We start from the raw sequence: 19,392 nt of genomic DNA, 5'->3' as shown, positions 1-19,392 counted from the left end.
TCCCCCCCCCGCCCCCCCCCCCTCTCTCTCCCCCCCGCCTTTCATCCTCAAGTGTGACTCGAGTCCAGCCCCTGGAGAACAGAACAACTTGACGAAGCCCAGATGACAGTCACTCTGAGACCTCTGTAGATAATACCCTCTCTTTTTTTTTTTTTTTTTTCTGTTGGTTGTACCTTTTTTTTCTGTGTGTATTTTTAAGAGCGACACAAAGTTAGAAGCACATTAGCGCTATTTCAGTCCGATCGCCCATCTTTTGTTCTTGCTAGTTTCAGTAGTCCAGCAGTAGAGATGCAAGTACAGCTTCCGTCGACCCCCGGGGAGCTCACCTACTACGCATATTCTTACTTTTGGTTTTGTTCTCTTTTTTTTTTTTTCTTTTTTTTTTTCTTGAATTTCTCGGGAGATTGGAGGGTGGGGCAAGGGGTTGTTAAAAAAAAAAACTACATAAAATGATGTACAGTGCTGGAAAAAGCAGTGGCATAAGTTAAGATGCGGGGGGGGAACGGAGAGGGAAAATAATCAGTTTGGAAACAAATAAAGCACTTGTCCTCACAGAGAGAGGACATCCTTCTTCTTTTTTTGTGCTCAGATACAAAATTTGCTTCAAGAATCCGATCTGTACAGACATACTGGATTCCAAATTTCCTGGTATTGTCATCACTGTGCGCTTTCTTTTCCCCCCAAGATGACGACTGGAGCCGGACACACAGTGTGGACACACGACGAAGGAAGAGATTTGTAGAGTGACATAGACTTGCTAGGACTGAGACTTGCAGCACACACACAACTTGCAAAATCTTCCCAAAAAAGTTAGCAAGCAATGATGCAGAAGATCTTTTGTGTAGTTTATTTTTGTATTTTTTAAGCTTTTTTGTTTTTTTGTTTTGTTCTTCCTGTGTGTATGTCTAGTGTGTGCATTTTAAAAACAAAAACATCACTTTTTTTAACTGTTGTTCATCCTCATAGTTTGTGTTTTGTGGGAAGAGGGTTGGCTGTGTTGCGGTGGCCACTGTATTTTTAAATATTAATTCAGTTGGTTGTGCGTTCTTGTTGTAAACCGAAGGTATGAAAGCGAGGCAAGACTGTTGTAATCCAGCTAGGATGCAGAGCTCACAGGACTGATGGGAGCTTGGAACCGGACGACCCCGTGGAGGTCCTCACTTTGTTTCTTTTCTTTTTACTACAAACTTGCTCAATACTTGTACGTCTTTGTTTTTTGCCAAACATCGAGAAGCTAAGGAGTATAATAAGGAATATATTATCTGCCCGGCCCCCCCCCCTACATCTTTAAATACCCAAGTCAATTGTCTTATGCTTTTATGCTATTAAACGTGGTGTCCTACCCTTTCTTTACTTTTTTTAGAATGACAAATTCTATTAGACTCATCCTGTTGATCCTGTATGTGAACTCCATTTAATAAATTTAATTTTTTTTTCTTCTACGGCTCTATTCCAGATTGCTGGCAGTGTGCAAGCTCATGAATATGTAATGGATTTGAATGGTATGCCTTGGGAGGGAAGCTTACATAGCCAGTGTACCCACTTGTAAATTAGTTCGTTCATATAGCAAGAATTAAAGAGAAAAAAAAAAACATCTTGGCCTTTTATATAATTACTTGTAACAGTTTTTACATGTTGGTCATCTCTTGATTGCCTTTTGTGTCTTTACATATAAAAAAAAACAGACAAATAAGATATATAAATATATACAGTCTCCTAATTTTGCTTCTGTCAGGCCGAGTCACTGTAGGAGTCGGAATCACTGCTAGGTCCATTCTAATACAACACTTGTGCATGGGAGAGGTATCCCTGGTCGGCCACGAGTTTTGTCGTTTCCTCAGAAAAAGCATTTGTGTTGTGAGGGTCTTGGCCGGGGGGGAGAAAAGAGCCACGCTCACTTGCCTTTCTCCCTCTCGCAGGTCCATTGGGGTTTCCGTTTTGGGGGGCGTTTCCTGATTTTATTTCTCTTTACAAAAGGTTCTCTTCATATGCATTCATTATTTTGTGCGTGTCAGTGTGTCTGTTGAGCAAAACTAGACATGCATGCAAAAAGCAGTGTATTTTAGTAGTGATGCCTTAAGTTAGACCATAAGCTGAAGGTCCTCAAAAGAAGAAAAAGAAAAAAAAAAAAAAAAAAAAAGCATTTGAGTTTGTATCTCTTCCCATGTGGTATACAAGTGTGCCCCTTTTCCTTGCTGGATCACTGTTTTCGCAACCTTGTTAGGTCGTCAACATCAGCAGTGCCGAGGTCTTTCTGAATATGTCCTCCCACACTGGGAATGGTGCGGGTCTCAGCACTGACAGCGGGCTCGAGTTTCCCTCGGCTGTTTGCAGGCTAACTGGAAATGTCCTGTATTTTCCAATGTGTGTTTTTTGTACTGTAGGGAGTAATGTATCTTTTATCATCAAAAATAAACATGTTAAACATTAGTGGAACTCGTCTTTTTTTTTTTTTCTTTTTTTTTTTTGTAGTTTTGCACCGGGTTCGTTCGCCTCACAGATGCACGCACCTGTCTGAATCCGGCCCGCGCAGCCTCCAGGAAGGCCTCGGTGACGTGCGCGTCCTCCTTGGCGCTCGCCTCGTGGTACTGCGCCCCGATCTGCTCGCACCACTGCGACGCTTCTTCGCGTGTTACCTGCGAGACTGAACTCATTTTTTTCTACATCCAATTTTATAGGGGTTATACCGTTTTTTATATATATATATATATATATAAACCAACCCTATTTATTAATTGAAAACAATGGAAAATAAAAAAATATATTACTATTTGGAGACAAACACCACTCTAGACGCGTAGAAACGGCTGCTACTGACCTCACGGTTTACCATGTCCGTTTTGTTTCCCACAACAATAAATGGGAAATTGGAGGGATTCGGGGGATCTCCCTGAATGAGGAATTCTTTCCGCCACTCCTCCATGGCAGAGAAGGACGCGCTTGACGTCACGTCAAACACCAGCATGCAGCAGTGAGACCATCTGTACATGGGCGTGCCCAGGGACTTGAACCTCTCCGTGCCAGCGGTGTCCCAGATCTGAGCAATGAGTGAAAGAGAAAGAGTGAGCCGGTGACTATTTAATAAATACCGAGGAGGAAGGGACTTAGGGACTTCTTCCGTAGCCTATACCTCCAGGATTACTGCGTGGCCATCTATGTCGACTTCTTTCGTGACAAAGTCGATTCCGATCGTTGCTCGGTGTAAAGTTGAATGCGTGCGGTTGACATACCTGGTCGTCAGTGAGGATTTCCCCACCCTGTTTGAACACATCGTTTAGAAAACACTCAACACATAAGTGCTGCTTATCAGAACTTGTTTGTCAAAAATCCGGTTGAAGAGCCGAAAACTATTTATTCATCCTCTCATATAAACGACCAAAACAGACCTAAAAACGAAAATAGGCCTACATGTATAGACAATCCCATACATGCCTAGTTAAACGACCTTATAGGCCTACACCGAAAAAAAAATGAATCAAATAGCCTAATGTAGGAATGTTCTCTATACCCTGAGTTCCCAATCAGGATCACTTTGACTCGAGATGGTCCGTCCGTCATGTTGTTCGATGTCCGTCTCAACTGAGATCTGTCGCTCTCTCAAAAGAACACCACTAGAGAGTTTGCGTAATCTCAGTCGTGAATGAGTCACGGCCCGTTCAACTGGATATTTTTATTTATTTTGGAAATAACAAAACGCAACGAAACACTTCCTCCTTGAAACAGAGAACTAAACACAACACACCAACAGGTAACCTTATGGGAGTATGGGCCTTTTACAACACAACAACCTTGCATCTCAGATTCCATTAAGTAATATATAATGACAGGACTTGGGTACTCTGACCCAAATCTGAACTCTTCAGTAGTGTTGCCCATTGTTGTCCGCAAGAGGGCAGTGTGCTTAAGGTGGTCAACCAATTTACCCACCTTCAGAGCATTTGCAGTACGTCAAGTAAATATACCTTCGATGTGTTGATGAAGGTTCACTTAAACTCCAGAACATAAACGAATTTTGAAAATAAATAAATATTAACATGTATTACTTTAACATGTAGACTTTAGACCCTAATGACTATAGGTCTATATTCGAGATAAAAACGAGATAACGACGCAATAAAAGAGATCACAACTTCTGTGCAATAGACTGTGATGGAAAAATCTACATGTTGTTTCATTTTATAACTTAGGCCTTGTTCTTTCCCTTTGCGTATTGTCTTGCCAGCCTGCCTTTCCCCAGAGTCGACTATTCATTGACCTTTGTGCTTGATTCAGCCACCTCACAAGTGAGCGATGTCGTCAAAATGTTATCCCATGTGCTCCGGTCAGCTGTCCCACCTTCCTCCTCAGAATCAATGCCCTCGTGCTGTGGTCAGCGGTCCCACCTTCCCTTCTCTACGGGTCGCCGGCCTATACCTTCTTTAGAGTCAACCAATAGTGTTAACCTTCGTACTTGGGTAAACCGGTCACAAAGGAGAAGACATCCTCTTAGGCACTCTTCTGCTTGATAAGAACGCAGGCAACTCTGTGTTTTGGGCAAACATTACTTGATTTGATTATTGACATCTGCAATATGGGGAGGATCTGAAACGGTATAAATAACTCTGTCAAACTGTATTCTGGACTCACTCTGCTAGAGAGGAGTCTAATGTATGCATGCATTAAACCTAGGATAATTGCTTTCCAATGTATTGTGTGCTTTTTTGCAGTGGGAAATCTCATCTGTCCTAGACGCAATATCTGTTAAAGGAAATTGCCACGACAAGACCATACTATGGAGATCGGACACACAAGGTTAAATCAATAACTACTCTCTCAACTGAGTGTCATAATAAACATAATAACATAATATACAAATATTATTTTACTCCCCTTACTCCCCAGCAGTGTTGTGCAAGTTCACTTAACATGAACTAGTTCAAAGTTCAGTTCATACAAAAGAAAATGAATAAATTCACGTTCATAGTTCCCCAATTCAGGTTTGAACTAGTTCATGTTCAGCAGTTTCTTTAGAAACCGAAGAAAAAACTGTTGGAGAGAGTATTCTGTGCTTATCTTTTAAACGAATCAGCTCCATTACCTGCTGCGTATTATTTGTACACCTGTTTCATTCATCACAACTAAGGCAGTAACTAAGTAAACATGTCATCTGGGCCTAAGCATCAATTCAGAAGGTCACAAAATCTGAACTAGTTCAAGTTCAAGTTCTTTAGTTAAAAATATGTTACGTTCAGTTCAAAATTCATAGAAAAATGAACTTGTTCAATGAACTAGTTCTTTTGAACTAGTTCATGCACAACACTGCTCCCCAGGGAGTAAATATTTATTTTACATATTATATATTGGTGCATATCATGAGGGAACTTTGGGTTGATGGTTGAATCATTGCGTGTACAGTCATAGCTATCGATGCTCCCCACATCTCGTGAGGGTCACACACACACACTCATGACACAAAAAAAAGAAGCGGCGCTGTGACAAACTGCAGTACGTTACACAATACCGACGGTGCGGCTTGTAGAGAAAACCGATCCGGGGCTAAAGAATGGAAGTCACTGGAAGACAGAGAAAGAGAGAGAGGGACACGAGATACAACCACGAGGGTGGGAGACGGAGAGCGAAAAGGAGAGACCGAAAGTGAGAGACCGAAAAAACAAGGGAGACCGATTAAGAGAAAGAGAGAGAGAGAGAGAGAGAGAGAGAGAGAGAGAGAGACAGAGAGAGAAGGCAGACCCCTGTGGGTGTGCACACCGCGGTCTGAGCGTGGCTCGGAGGCACGCCCTGCGGGCCCGAGATAAGGCGGCCGTCCCCGCGGCAGTGCGCCCCTCTGGAACCGTCGAGATGACCTCGGAATCCACCGGCCCGCTCCCTGAACGGCGGCCACCCAGAGGCCAGACCCCCACACTGACTGCCCCCCCCTTGAGCCCAGAACACCGGGCGGCGTGGCTGAGGTAGAGCCGTGAAGCGCATCGCTCTGTCTCTTGTCGGCCCGTGTGGGTCGGTCGGCTGGGTTCACTAAGTCTCCAGGGGGGGCGATGAGGACACAGAGGTCATGTCCTTAGTAGTTTGAGACTATTGAGTCGTTTGGAAGACTACTATTTTGTTATTTTGTTCAGAGTGTCTTAACGGGAGGATGTAGACCCGTGTCACCGAGGGGCGGGTATAGGGTCAGGCCGGGCCTCTCGCCCCACATCACGTACAGGTTAGGCTGCGGGCATCGGTTCGGCCGTTCGATTCCCAGGAAACTTTTGGGGCTGGGACTCTCCAGCACTCCAACCTCAACCTCAACGTATCCTGCCCCCCCCCCCCCCACCACCACCACCACCCCCACCACGTCCATATTCAACATCCCCCCCCCCCCCAACGTCATGATTTGGTTTCCCTAATCACTTGAAAAACGAATGGGACCAAAATGTTGGTGTGCGCGTATGTGGTGGAAACGTGCGTGCGTCCTACGTCCTACGCACACACACGCGCACACACACGCGCACACACACGCACACGCACACACACACACACGGTGGTGCTGCAACGTCCGGTGCCTCAGCGCTGCAGTCTGACAGCGGCCTGTCATTCCTGCGCTCCGCCTCCTGTCATCTTGATAACGTCTTATCAGGGCAGAGCAGCTCCCTCAGACGGCACCAGCAGCCACATCCCTGCTGCCCAGCTGCCTATGAGCACAGCACGCAGAGAGGAGGTTGTCTCCCTCGCCCTGTCCCTCTCTCTCTCTCTCTCTCTCTCTCTCTCTCTCTCTCCCCCCCCCTCTCTCTCTCTCCCTCCCTTGAGCGCAGTCTCTTGTGTGTTCTCTCTCTCTCTGTCTCTTGCCCTCCTCCTCTCGTCTCTGTCTCTCTCTCTTCCTCTCTCTTGCTCTCACTCTCATGTGTTCTCTCTCTCCCTCTCTCTCTCTCTCTTGCTCTCTCTCTCTTTCTCTCTCCTGCCCTCTCTCTCAGTCCCGCTCTTCCTCTCGTATGTTCTCTCTCTCCTCTTCGCTCTCTCTCTCTGTTTCTCCCCATCTCTGCTAGTCTTTCTTTGGATACTTCTCTTCGCCAGTCATCTGTCTGTAGACAAGATAGACGGATAAGTTAAGGGATGTTTCTCAACAGGTGAACGGGTTCAGCCGGGGGGGGGGACGTCCCAAGGGCTGTGTATATAGTAGGTGGGCCAAAACAGAGGACTCAAACCGTTTAACACAACAACATGCAGTTAAATGTTATTCCTTAGAAAATTGAAGGTGTCCTAAATCTCTCCTAATTTGCCTGAAGCGAACAGAGGACAAAGAGAGCAGGTTTAGTGGTTGATGGCGGTGGTGTGAGGGAGCCGGCCAGCCGCTTTGACTATCAAATTGATATCACAGAGTCAAACTCGTGTCCCGGACCTCCTCTGTATATCCTTGTGTAATCGGCCGGGCCGCGCTGTATTTGCATTACTGTCCAACACGCTGAGCGTTGGCGGCTCAAAAGACATATTTTTTTAATTTGCATTTCATATTTGCTTTGTTCAAATTTCTGTTCATTTCTTTGACCCCCTGTGAGCGGGGGGGGCCTTATCAGCCGCTAAATGGTTATTAGCAGACAAAGGACTCTGTCCTGCCGCCTGACAATCCACTTGGCTTCAATTGTGCTCCCACTGTCCTTTCCCTATTCCCATAGCGTACAGATTATTAGAAGATACCACGTCCACCTCTTACACAACTTCAGTTTAAAATGTAGAGAGACGAGCCAACAGGGGGGTTGGTTTGGATCAGATTCTGTGATGGTTGGCGTGGTTATAGTTCACATACATTCTCCTTCTCTCTCTCTCTCCAGAAAGAGCTGAGTTAGTAGCGGTGCTGGTGTTTGTGGCCCGTGGGATGTCCATGTGGGACCAAACACCGGCTTGAACGATTGAGCAATCAACTTGCCTCATTAAGATATTAACGTCTAGCTCTGAGTGCGGCTGTGCCTCTACTTCTCCCTTCACTCAAAAGTCACTGTTACAACTGTTTTGAATATTGCATATGAAGGACACACAACGGGTCCTAATTTGTTTCTACATAGCGTGCACGGCGTGTGTCCCCTCTCTCGTTCGGTTTTGGAGTGGAGAGGTGTGTCTCTTCAGACATGTTTGTCGCCGACCCCTCCCACTAGCCCGTGTCTAGGAGCCCAAAACTTCTGTGGTTGTCAGGCAGTTTAAGGCAGGCACCAGTTCTTCCATTCTGTCCCCCCGGCACCACACACACCGACATCCCGAGCCAGCTGACCGAGCCTATCTTTCACCTGGAGACCCACCGGCTCACATCAACCTCTTCGTCCAACTCTTCAGGTAGGTCTTCCAGTGGGGCTGTCGTCTTGTGGTTGGGGCCTTTGCCGTGGCTCTCTCTCTCTCTCTCTGTGTGTGTGTGTGTGTATTCGCTCAGATTTGCGTTATCTGCTTTTGATGTGCGCCAGGCCTGAGATCAGTTGGTTGTTGTTATTTTGTGAGAATTTTATTTTTATTTTTCCCCACCAAATGTTGCTTTATCACTTGAAGAGATGTGAGTGATTTGAGGAGTTTTTAGCTAGCGTTAAGCTTTAGGCTTCTACTTGTTATTGCTGCTGCTACGACGACCACGTTCTAATTATTTTTATTCAACAGAACCGACTAGGATACAAAAATAAAAGCAAAAACAAAATGAAAAATAACGGTGTGGACCGAAATTATTATTTTCAAAAATAGTAATATAATACATAATATCATGCAAAAATAGTAATACAATATCATGTGAATTTTATGAATTCGTATGATATGAATTATATGAATTCATGGACTCATATTACCATAGCCGAGCTTCTTTCATATTTCTAATTTCTAAATCATTGTTGTTGTGTGATTTCTGTTAATCTCATGAGATAAGAGTTGTTTTAAGACTCAATCACTGGAGCTGGAAATAGTATATCGCATATTTCCCAGTATCATATACTATTAGCAAGATCAACAATCTGAGTCTTCAAGGGCGTCATAAAACCCCATGATATCGTGTCTCTTTTTATACACATAACATCTCTGGTAGTCAGTTGTATATACTGTAAATAACAAAGGTAAATGAAACTATATATATATAACTATTAATTCGTTTAGAACATATTCATAGAGATATATAATAATTTAACCAAATAACCCAAAAAAAAGTTTAGAAAAAAAGTTATAGTATAGTACTTAAGTCGTTTTCTGTACTTTACTTCAGTTTTTATACATCTATCAACTTTCACTTTTACCTCAGTACAAACAAAAAAAGGTACTTTTACTCCTGTAGCTCTGAAACCAGCATGAACGCAGCCTCTCCTGTAACCATAGTTACTGCACATGTTTACCTACGTACATGTGCTTTTTTTCCTTTTCCTTTTGCTTTTATATACCTTCATTTTATATCTATATATTTGAGATGAAACATTACATATTTCATCTTATACCTTTTGGGATATTTTATTACAGATGGCTTTAACTTTTTCCCACTCTCACTTTCAACTAAGACACCTGTACTTTTGCACAATGATTATGATTTTCAAGTACTTTATACACCACTGCCACGTACACTTATTATTTTTAGACGTTTAACCACAGACGAGCGTTTAGCCACAGACAAATAAGGACACCGAAATGGGAAGTTTGAAGAAGACCGCTGTTCATACTGTCCCTGAGAACTTTAGTGGTTGAATAAATGGATAAGAGCGCCGCCACAATTAGCCAATAGCCCTGAAGCCCCTGAAACGCAGGCATATGATTGGACCCAGTGGGTGGCTAATGATGCAGCTCTCCACTGGCTGTCCTAAACTCCTTTCACGTACAGCTCACCTCTTCAGCGGTGATAACGTGGTTCTGTAGCAGATACAGTGACGGTCACCGTGTTGGACTGTCCCTTGCCACTCCAAACCCCAGTGATGGGTATAAATACATATATACATATATATATATATATATATATATATATATATACAAAAACCATCAGCGTAGGTCTCTTTGACTGTCCCTTGACTGTCCCTTGCCACTCCAAACCCCAGTGATGGGTATATATATATAAAAAACCATCAGCGTAGGTCTCTTTGACTAAGAACTAAAGACATGAACCTCCACGAACAGGTCGCTCTTCTCCACAGCAGCGAGCATGGAGGATTCCTCGGAGCATTCCCACTGGGCGTCCCCGGCCCTGCTCAGCTCCGACTCCCTGGCGGTCTTCAGCTCGGACGCGGGGCTCCTGTCCTCCGTGGAGGAGGGGGACTCCTTCTTCTCCAACCCAGAGGTGGACTACGGCGGCCTGCCGCCCTACTTCGCCAACCCCATCCACGGCAGAGCGCCGTCCGCCTACAGGACCAGCGCGGGTCAGACTCCCTCCCACACCTTTGCTGCCGCTCTCTGTGTGTCCGTCGCTTGTCCGTGTGTCCGTCACTTGCCCGTGTGTCCGTCACTTGTCACACTAGCATTGAAATCTCATTCCCTCGGTTTCGGCCAACGGCGGATCCCGTCCCACCGAATACCCGAGCCGTAACATGCGTGTCCCTTCTTCTTCTTCTTCTTCTCCTCTCGTGTGTCTCCGACAGCTCGTCAGCTGTACATGTCGCCGTCTCTGCAGGGCAACCTGCAGTGGGTGGAGACCGGACCGGCCAGCCACTCCATGGTAGGCTCCCCCTACAACCCCTCCACCCCCAGCTGGAGCAACAGCCCCCTGTCCAGCAAGACCCCCCTCCTCCAGCCCACCCCCACCTCCCCCTACACCCCCATCTCCACCACCACCACCACTGCCGCCGCCGCCGCCGCTGCCGCCGCCGCCGCCTCCTCCTACGCCTCTCCCAGGGACGGCTACATGTCCATGGGCAGGGACGGCAAGGAGAGTCCCCCGGGGCTCCAGGAGGCCCTGAAGGCCGAGAGGCTCAGCCCGCTGGGGGGCTCCGCCGCCGGGAGCAGCTTCCTCAACCTGACCTCCGTGGCGGGGGGCATGTACAGCCCGGCCGCCCACTCCCACCCCCACATGCTGAACCCCTACGGCTCGTACATGGGCTCCACGCCGGACTACGGCGCCGCCGCGCTCTACTCCAGCCCCGGGGGTTGGATAGGCCCCGGCTCCTACTCCCCCAAGCTCCGCAACAAGATGAGGCTGTCCCCACCAGGTGACCACACACACGCACAAGCATCATCATCATCATCAACATCATCATCATCATCATCAACATCATCATCAACATCATCATCATCAGTGCAGTGTTCTGCATTGTCGTGTTTAGTGCAGCCATGGTGATTGGTGATTGGTGTCACTCATCCTATTACAACGGCTAATCAAATCAGTGTCTTTGATGATTTCAAACAGAGGCCCGCGAGTGCGTCAACTGCGGAGCCACCGCCACCCCGCTATGGCGCCGGGATGGTACAGGCCACTACTTGTGTAACGCCTGCGGACTGTACCATAAGATGAATGGCCAGAACAGACCACTGATCCGCCCCAAGAAGCGACTGGTATGACAACGAGATTGCTTGTTGTTGTTGTTGTTGTGTTGCTGTAGTTGGTACTGCTGTAGTTGGTTCACCACGGCAACGGTAAGACACACTAAGGTGACACCGTGTTTGTGTTTTCTGCGCTCCAGATCGTGAGCAAACGGGCCGGCACGCTCTGCGCGAACTGCCACACCAGCACCACCACGCTGTGGCGGCGCAACGCCAACGGGGAGCCCGTGTGCAACGCCTGCGGCCTCTACTTCAAGCTGCACAACGTGAGTCACAACACGGGACGACACACAGCGCACACACACACACACACACACCGTCCTCCCTACGGAGCCAGCCTTCCTTCCGCACGACCCTGAATCCAACGCCGCCGGCTTTTTTTTCCTTTCCCCCCCCCCCTCCTTCGTCCGTCACCGCAGGTCAACCGGCCGCTCACCATGAAGAAGGACGGCATCCAGACGCGCAACCGCAAGGTGTCCAACAAGAACAAGAAGAGCAAGAAGAGCCTGGGCCAGCTGGTGGCCTCGTACCCGGACATGGCGCAGCCGCTGGACGACAACAACTGCGGGCCCTTCTCCCTGGGGCCGGGCGCCATGCTCTCCTACGGCCACGCGGCCCACCTGCTCCCCACGGCTCCCCCCCCCCCCCACCACCACGGCCTGCACTCCTCCTCCGCCCCCATGTCCTACATGCACTACCCCAGCCCTGCCGGCATGGTGCCCGTGTGACGGCTGTTTGTTTGTGTGTGTGTGTGTGACTGAGCTGGGGGGGAGTTGTTGTTGTTGTCACCACACCTGCGTTGTCGCGACGCAACAACGGTGGTGATTGATGTATGATTTCTGTCTGGCTGTTTGTTTGTTTGTATGTGTGTGTGTGTGTGTGTGTGTGTGTACACTGTGTATGTGCTGTATGTGGCCACAGTTGTGCACTAGAATAGAAGGTTGTTATTGTTTTTTTTTCTATCTGTTTTTTCACTGTATTTTATGCCAAGTCGTGGCCGTGTTAGAAGTAGTATGTCGGGTTTTGTTACGAAGCCAATACAATGTTTTTTTTCACACAGCTGGTTCATTCTGGGGCTGCTGCACAATGGTCAAAATGACATTTTCAGCTGTAAATAACAGTAACAGAATAGTGTATTCATGACAACAATGTTGTTGTTTTTTGTTCAGTTTTACACCTGTATTTTTTTATATGGTAGAATATGTAGAACGTAGGCCTAGTCTGATTTTGCAGATATTAAAGCGTTGTGTATTGTCTGATGTCTGTTTGTTTATGGGTTTGTTGGTTTGAGTAAATTCAGTCAAATTAAAACAAGCACTGGGCATTTGTTACTAGTGGTCACTTAGTACCGTCACTCTGTGTCTAGGGTATAAAGCTGTCTTTGTAAGGTCGGCATGACAGTGCACTTTATCAGCTGCACCACAAATGCAAATTCGAGGCGATAAAACCTTACAGCCCAACCACTTTGGCTCAGTTCTTTATTCAAAATCCACTTCAACATGATTGTTTCAAATAAATGTAACACAAACCGAAACAAAGACACTCATATAGAAACAGAGACTTTGCTACGTCGTGTTTCACACCAGCCTCACGCTCCGGGGTCTATTGGCTGAACTCAGTGCTTTAACGCTGACATAAAAGTGCTGTTGATAGTTGTAATCAGGTCAAACACGCCAAAGATGGAAGCATGGAATGCGTGAAGCGCTACAGGGAAAGACACTAGAAACATTTAAACAACAGGGATTGTGGCAAGATAATTATTATACATTTGCTTGTGCATTATCAAACTAATTTAGCAAACCAGCAACAGACCTGTATTTCTGGGGAACGGACCTATATTCCACTATATTTCAGGCATACTGTAAGTGTGAATGAATAGTCAGTCAAAAGCTGAGATAGTATCTTCAATCTTTCTACGTTCACCAAGACTTGACTAGATAAAACTGAAAAATTACACTTCCTCTTTCTAACCACCAATCCACAACAATGATTGCTTGGAGGTAAGGACTCCAGATAAGAGAATATACGGGCAACAAACAGAAAAAAAAAAAGGCATAGTTAACCAAAGATGAAAAATATGTGGTGCTGGAAAGCAGAACTATGCGAGAACACTGGGGTCTGAGCGTGTTCATCTTTAATGAGCTGGGGAGGGCCAGGGGGGGATCACGTGAGACTGGTGGGCGACTGATAACTTATCACCGAGGCACAGACCACAAGCCATCCACCTGATGCTCATATGAGAGCTCACCAACTCCCTGGCAGTTACACTGACACCAGAGAACCGCGCACGAGAGGAGGTAGCCTGGCCGTCACCACGCCTTCCCCCACCACCACCCCCCCCCCCCCCCCCCCACAGTCTACCAGGCTCAGGGCGACTTGGCTTCCCAGGCTAGGTCAAATGATCACTATATTCCTGATAGTTTAAAAGCCCCTTTACCCATGCATGGAACATTTGAGATCCACACGACAGAGCTCAGATCTGTTCCTGTAGCAGTTTGGCAGTTTGGTACCGGTCCTAAGGGCTTACTCCTGGTTGATAACAACAACAAAGTTGTTAACAGATAAGAAGTACACCTGGGTTCATTTCGATTCTGCATTTTCCATTCTGAGACTTAATGGTCAAGTGCTGCTCTTTATTATTTTTGCTTGAATTATTTTGAAAATAAAATGGCTTGGGCATCCCCTTTTTTAATGAGTTGCACACAACTCATTTTTATTTGTCCTTACATATCCTTTCATACTTGTAAGAGTGGCTATTCTTCCTAGTTTATCCATAGGTGTTGGGACAATATTCTTTCGATGTTCATGTTAGTGTCAAGGTTTGCCTGGATCAGTTGAGCTACGATTCTTTATTCTGCAGGTGTATACACTTAATTAAAGAGAGATTCTGGCTTCCATTTTTGCAGTATGGCAGTATGCACTTTCTGTGAACATCTGGACATGGAGCACACCGATAGATATTGTGTCATTCCGTTCAATTTTTTTTACTGAAATATTGCAGTCACAATTTATATTTCACGTACTAATGCACACGATATTTTATAATGCTATAATATCGAAAGAAAGAAAACAGACTTCCTGGCAGGAGGATATCTGTGACAAGGATATCTGATTCAAATGCACAAAATTATTATTTACAATATAGATAATGGTCAATATAATCATACATTATGAGTCAAAGTGCAAAGATCCTAGGCTCTCGTTTTGAAGAATAGGACATGGGGTTGACATGATCTCATTTTGATTCTTAAGAAGTTAGGTAGTTTATTCTTGTTTCCTTGGCATGCTTTATCTATTGTTACTGCCAGCTAGGCTCTGGGGAAATGGCAACAAATGACAGGGAAAGATTACCGACCACATGCCGTTCCAGCTCCCTCACAAACGCATCCGTTGGACGCCTCTCTTCTTCTCTTGTTTTTTTTGGTGGGGGTTGCATCCACTGCTGTCCCTTCAAGTTGAGGGATGTCACTTTTAAGTTTATGGCTATAACTAGTTTTTTTTTTTTGTCATTGTTACTTTTTGAGGATTATTTCTTGTCCTAAACCCCCAACCCTTTGTGAATGTCCCCTTTTTAAAAAAAAATCTAGATATTCAGTTTAAGTCAAATTATTCACTAAATCATAGATTATATATATTTAATTTACCTCCCCTTTAAATATCTTCAATAGTTTCCTTCTCATCTGCTTCTAGATAGAGATCAGATTGAGATGCTCCAAAGTCTCTATTGTTGGGCAGCTGAAGCCATTTTAGGTGTGTAACAAAGGCTCCATCCAGAGGCAAAACACAAGACTGCACCTCTACCACACCAATAATGGTTGAGACATAGTCCTGTACCCATGAACAATCGCCAGGTCAACAAAGCACATGCCTTGGGGCCTGCCAGGGGCCCAAAGCTTTCACAAGGTGTGTGTGTGTGTGTGTGTGTGTGTGTGTGTGTGTGTGTGTGTGTGTGTGTGTGTGTGTGTGTGTGTGTGTGTGTGTGTGTGTGTGTCTTATCTAAATTAAATCTGCCCAGTTGCTGCCCTGACCGACCTGGCAGGTCCCTACTAGCTACAGTCCATCTAGCAGCTAGGAGCCCAGCTACAGTCCGACTGTAGACTATATTCTCCACATGTACAAAGAGGACCCTAGCTAAGGTCTACCTGTACCAAGAGGGCCCTAACTACGGTCTACCTGCACCAAGAGGACCCTAACTACGGTCTACCTGCACCAGGAGGACCAGTCTACCTCTACCAGCAGGGCCATAGTCTCATGCTTGTTCAGCATTGTAGAAAAAGGTTTATATAAGATTTGTTTTAGATGGTTAAATAAATGGACTTGGTTGTTTTAGCACTCCCAGTTTGCACTCACATTTTTCTGAAAACATTCTTGTGTAGCACCAAATAATTTTGTATATAAAGTTATTGCAATTCAATTGTATTGCATTATCATTGAGCTCAGCCTCAAGTCTGTTTGGATAAAAGCATCTCCCAAATAACTATTCTATTATTGCACTACTACTACTATTAACTATTTTTGTGTCTCTAACTTATGTTTCTCTGAGTGACACTAGGTACTCATCTTGCTTCTGGAAACATTGAACCTGAAGCTTAAATGTGTTTGTATTATAATTGTTGATGCCTCATCTGCATCCTTCTCAAATGTTTTGTATTGTTTTATATATATATATATTTTATTTTTTTGGACCTTCCTGTGTCTTGAATAAAGTTGATTATTATTATTATTATAATATTCATATATTAGCTACTAGCTGCTGAGAGCTCCAAGAAGCTCCAGTGCAAGCCATATGTTTGTCAGTGTCGAGGTACCGACCTGCTCTGCTGTGCTACGTAACCTGATGTATGGATTTATGTGTAGCGCATCTGAGTCAGAAAACGACTTAATCGCTTTCTTGGTTTCCAGACTTTGGAACCATTGGCCAACATGTCTGTATGCTAGACATTGAATATTGTGGAAAGCTTTGTATTTTTGATACTGTGTCTTTTCTGTTTGTTCTAGTTGTTTGTCGTGCTATGGATCCCCCTGGGTCAGAAATAAAGAATTATGTATTCAAAATGTTATGTAAGATATCACAATCATTGTGTGTAATTCTTCCCTTCAACTAAATAGACGTACAAACATATGAATGAATACACCAAAACAAAGCATAAACAAAACATAAATATATTTATTTTTTGAAGCATGCCATAACTCCTGTACAGCAAAAAAAAAAAAAAATTAAAATAACTAGGTGTTACAAAATAGAAAAAGAAATATATTCTATAATATCTTCTGTCAGTTTGGAAATAATGAAAATTGGTCCTTAAGAGAATACACAAAGGCAAAAAAATAAACACAACAGGCGAGTCTCTTTCCCGTTTCACTCTTAGCTTATCAGATCCATTTGAAACCTCTACGGTCTCAAATGTGTAACATCCTTCATACAAAACAAAAAGATAAAACACTTTGCTGTATGCAAGATGAACACACAGCACAGGCTGGGTATGGAGTATAACAGCTCACAAGCTACATATGGGAAAAAACTGCCATAGCCAATCAAGACTGTCAGTGCACAAGCAAACTGGGCCTTTGTAAACATTAACCATTTTTTTTTATTAATATTATTTAGTGTTGTACAGTATGTGAGGGAGGAGGGAGGGAGGGAGGAGGGGAGGGGAGTAAACACACGTGCTGACTCATCCATACTCTAGGCATGTTTCTTGGCGAGGAGCGCCCCGAGCAGCACCCCGGTGAGCAGCACCACGCCCACCAGCATCCACCTCCTCTGGCTGTCGCGTGTGCGCCTCGCCGCCGCCGCCGCATCGCTGCCAAAGAGCTCAGCGAAGCGTCTCTGTGAATGTGAATGTACAATAAAGGCCAGATAAGAGGACAATCACAACTCCAATAACATTAATACATTAAAAAATATATATATATATTAGAACCAGGCGGTCACAAACGGCCGTCCCTCGGGGGCCGGGTCAGCCTGCCTGCCTGCCTGCTCACCCATCCTCCGTGGTTCTGGATCCAGGGGTCGATGTGGTTGTCCAGGTACCGGGTCATCCACTCCGCCACGCGGGGCACCATGTGGCTCATCTCCTTCTCCACACACTCCGCGCAGAGGGCGCCGCCGAAGGCGAAGAGGCCCACGATGCGCCCCCAGTTGACGCTGTCCCTGAACACCTCGTCCATCACGCTTTCGAAGCTGCCGTACGCCGTGGCGGGGTTGACGGGCAGCTGGGACGACAGGTCCCTGAAGGCCAGCGTGTAGCGCAGCTCAAACTCTCGCACCGACTCCAGAAGCGCTTCCCTCACGGCGGCCTCCGCGCCTCCGTGCCGAGCGCGGGACGGCGCAAACTGGCCATTGCCGTTACTGTCGTTGCTCAACCAATGTAAGCCGTTGTTACCGATCCCGTTGGTCTTGTCCTCGTCGGTCCCCTCACCTGCCCCCTCGGGCTGGAGGGGAGTAGGCCTGAGGTTCCTCTGAGACAGTTTATGGCTCAGGAAGAAGAACACCAGTTCTCTGTTACTGATCGACATGCCTGTGTCAACGTTCATCGCCCACCTAGTCGGACTTCATGGCTGGGTGCTCCTGCTCAAGCTGACCGTCAGCTCTAAAGCTAAAATTGGATCTCTTCACTTCGATTGGCCTCCTGTCTTTGGCAACCGGTGCTGTTGGCCTGTGAAGACATGAATCCATGGAGACTATAACATCAAGGAACCGAAAAGGTTTTTTTTTATTTGTTAAAAAGCCATTGTGTGTGGTGAAACCTTAAAAGCAAGCCGTTTGTAAAATGTCCATGAAATGAGCATACATTTTAATTTATGCCGTTGAATATAATGCCATTATAACGCCATTGAATATGGTGCATACCATTTTGAACAATAAGCCTGCAATATTCACACGTCCCCATCCTGGGCGTATGAGAATAGGCCATGGCCTATTCCTACCATTAACTAAGGAGAGGAATACCTAGTATGGAAAATTGCTTTGGCAATAAAGTCCATTCCGACGACTGACTGCAAACAAAGTTGCTAAATCCATTGTCAATGACTCGTCTATCTTTCTCCTGTGTTCAATGTAATTAAAACGACTGCGCCACAAAAACACATGTAATAGCATCCGAAGTAAACTTAAATGTGTGGCACCAGTCCACCTTCATTTCACTGGGAAAAGGCACGTTATTTCATCACCGCCCAGTGATAAGCAGCCCGTACCAGAGTACCAGTATTAGCTTCCCTGTAGCTACCGTGGCCCTGCGCTATACACTGCAACCAAATCAATAGGAGGATATCCATTTAAAACACCTAAAACCCGGATCAGCAAACATACTAAAGCTGACAACTCGGTTCGGGTTATTCGTAATGAATTTAGCTGAAGATCCTGTCTAGATTTAGAGTAAGATTGCTAGATTAGAAACGTATGGAAAACTATTAAAATACTGTAACCATGGCAGTATTGATCACGCCCAAGTTTGATTTATATACTTACAGTGGTGAATTCTTCTCAATTCAAAACCGAAAGAGTTTTATACAATGCATTTCTGCAAATAACAAAACAAATATCGACATTTTACAGCTGAAAAGAGGCCTTGACGTGTTAGTACTGGCCTGTTGCTATTGGCCAACTCTCAAGGCGGATGTCCCTCCTTCTTTAGAAAAAAATTGCCAATAGGTGGTTTCCCAGAGCAGGAAGTTCTTTCAGAAACAACAAAAAGGAAAACCCAAGCGATCCGCAAAGAAACGTTAGGGGCCCAACAAGAGATCCATTACTAAACGTTAGGGGGTAACATTATTATCCGACCATGCAATATAACATAATTAAAATACTCATGCTGTCCGTGGGCTTAATATACTCTACAACTATAGGTCACTGTAAACAAATATTTGAAGCCCCAAAAATAAAGTCTCCTGCAAAGTACAAAAAGAACGAAATAAATCTGGGATTTTTAGGAAATAAGCTTA

At 45.3% G+C, this 19,392-nt stretch overlaps 3 protein-coding genes across 5 annotated transcripts; 1 reads left to right on the top strand and 2 right to left on the bottom strand.

Moving 5' to 3' along the window:
• Positions 1-58: 58 nt before the first annotated feature.
• Positions 59-3,580, bottom strand: LOC311339202 (ras-related protein rab7). The gene is made up of 5 exons (XM_084464580.1): positions 3,509-3,580; positions 3,131-3,257; positions 2,819-3,037; positions 2,511-2,636; positions 59-2,378 (listed from the first exon to the last, which is right to left on the bottom strand). The coding sequence occupies exons 1-5, from the start codon at positions 3,556-3,558 to the stop codon at positions 2,292-2,294; spliced, it is 609 nt and encodes a 202-aa protein (XP_084320706.1). The 5' UTR covers positions 3,559-3,580; the 3' UTR covers positions 59-2,291.
• Positions 3,581-8,169: 4,589 nt separating this feature from the next.
• Positions 8,170-12,758, top strand: gata1a (GATA binding protein 1a). 3 transcript variants are annotated; one of them, XM_084464569.1, is made up of 6 exons: positions 8,170-8,298; positions 10,093-10,331; positions 10,551-11,117; positions 11,315-11,460; positions 11,589-11,714; positions 11,868-12,758. In XM_084464569.1, the coding sequence occupies exons 2-6, from the start codon at positions 10,118-10,120 to the stop codon at positions 12,174-12,176; spliced, it is 1,362 nt and encodes a 453-aa protein (XP_084320695.1). In that variant the 5' UTR covers positions 8,170-8,298; positions 10,093-10,117; the 3' UTR covers positions 12,177-12,758. The 3 variants fall into 3 exon arrangements, with proteins under 3 accessions (XP_084320695.1, XP_084320697.1, XP_084320696.1); XM_084464571.1 differs by having other exon boundaries at positions 8,207-8,298; positions 10,113-10,331; XM_084464570.1 differs by having other exon boundaries at positions 8,209-8,298; positions 10,110-10,331.
• A 3,881-nt stretch (positions 12,759-16,639) lies between these two features.
• On the bottom strand, positions 16,640-19,050 carry bcl2l1 (BCL2 like 1). The gene is made up of 3 exons (XM_084464579.1): positions 18,920-19,050; positions 17,434-18,107; positions 16,640-17,278 (listed from the first exon to the last, which is right to left on the bottom strand). Exons 2-3 carry the CDS (start codon positions 17,983-17,985, stop codon positions 17,135-17,137), a joined length of 696 nt encoding a protein of 231 aa, XP_084320705.1. The 5' UTR covers positions 17,986-18,107; positions 18,920-19,050; the 3' UTR covers positions 16,640-17,134.
• Between the last annotated feature and the right edge of the window lie 342 nt (positions 19,051-19,392).

Source organism: Micromesistius poutassou, assembly GCF_964030765.1.
Source record: "Micromesistius poutassou genome assembly, chromosome: 2".
NCBI lineage: Eukaryota > Metazoa > Chordata > Actinopteri > Gadiformes > Gadidae > Micromesistius > Micromesistius poutassou.
The sequence above is the reverse complement of the archived record's forward strand: the minus strand, read 5'-3'. Positions and strand labels throughout refer to the sequence as shown.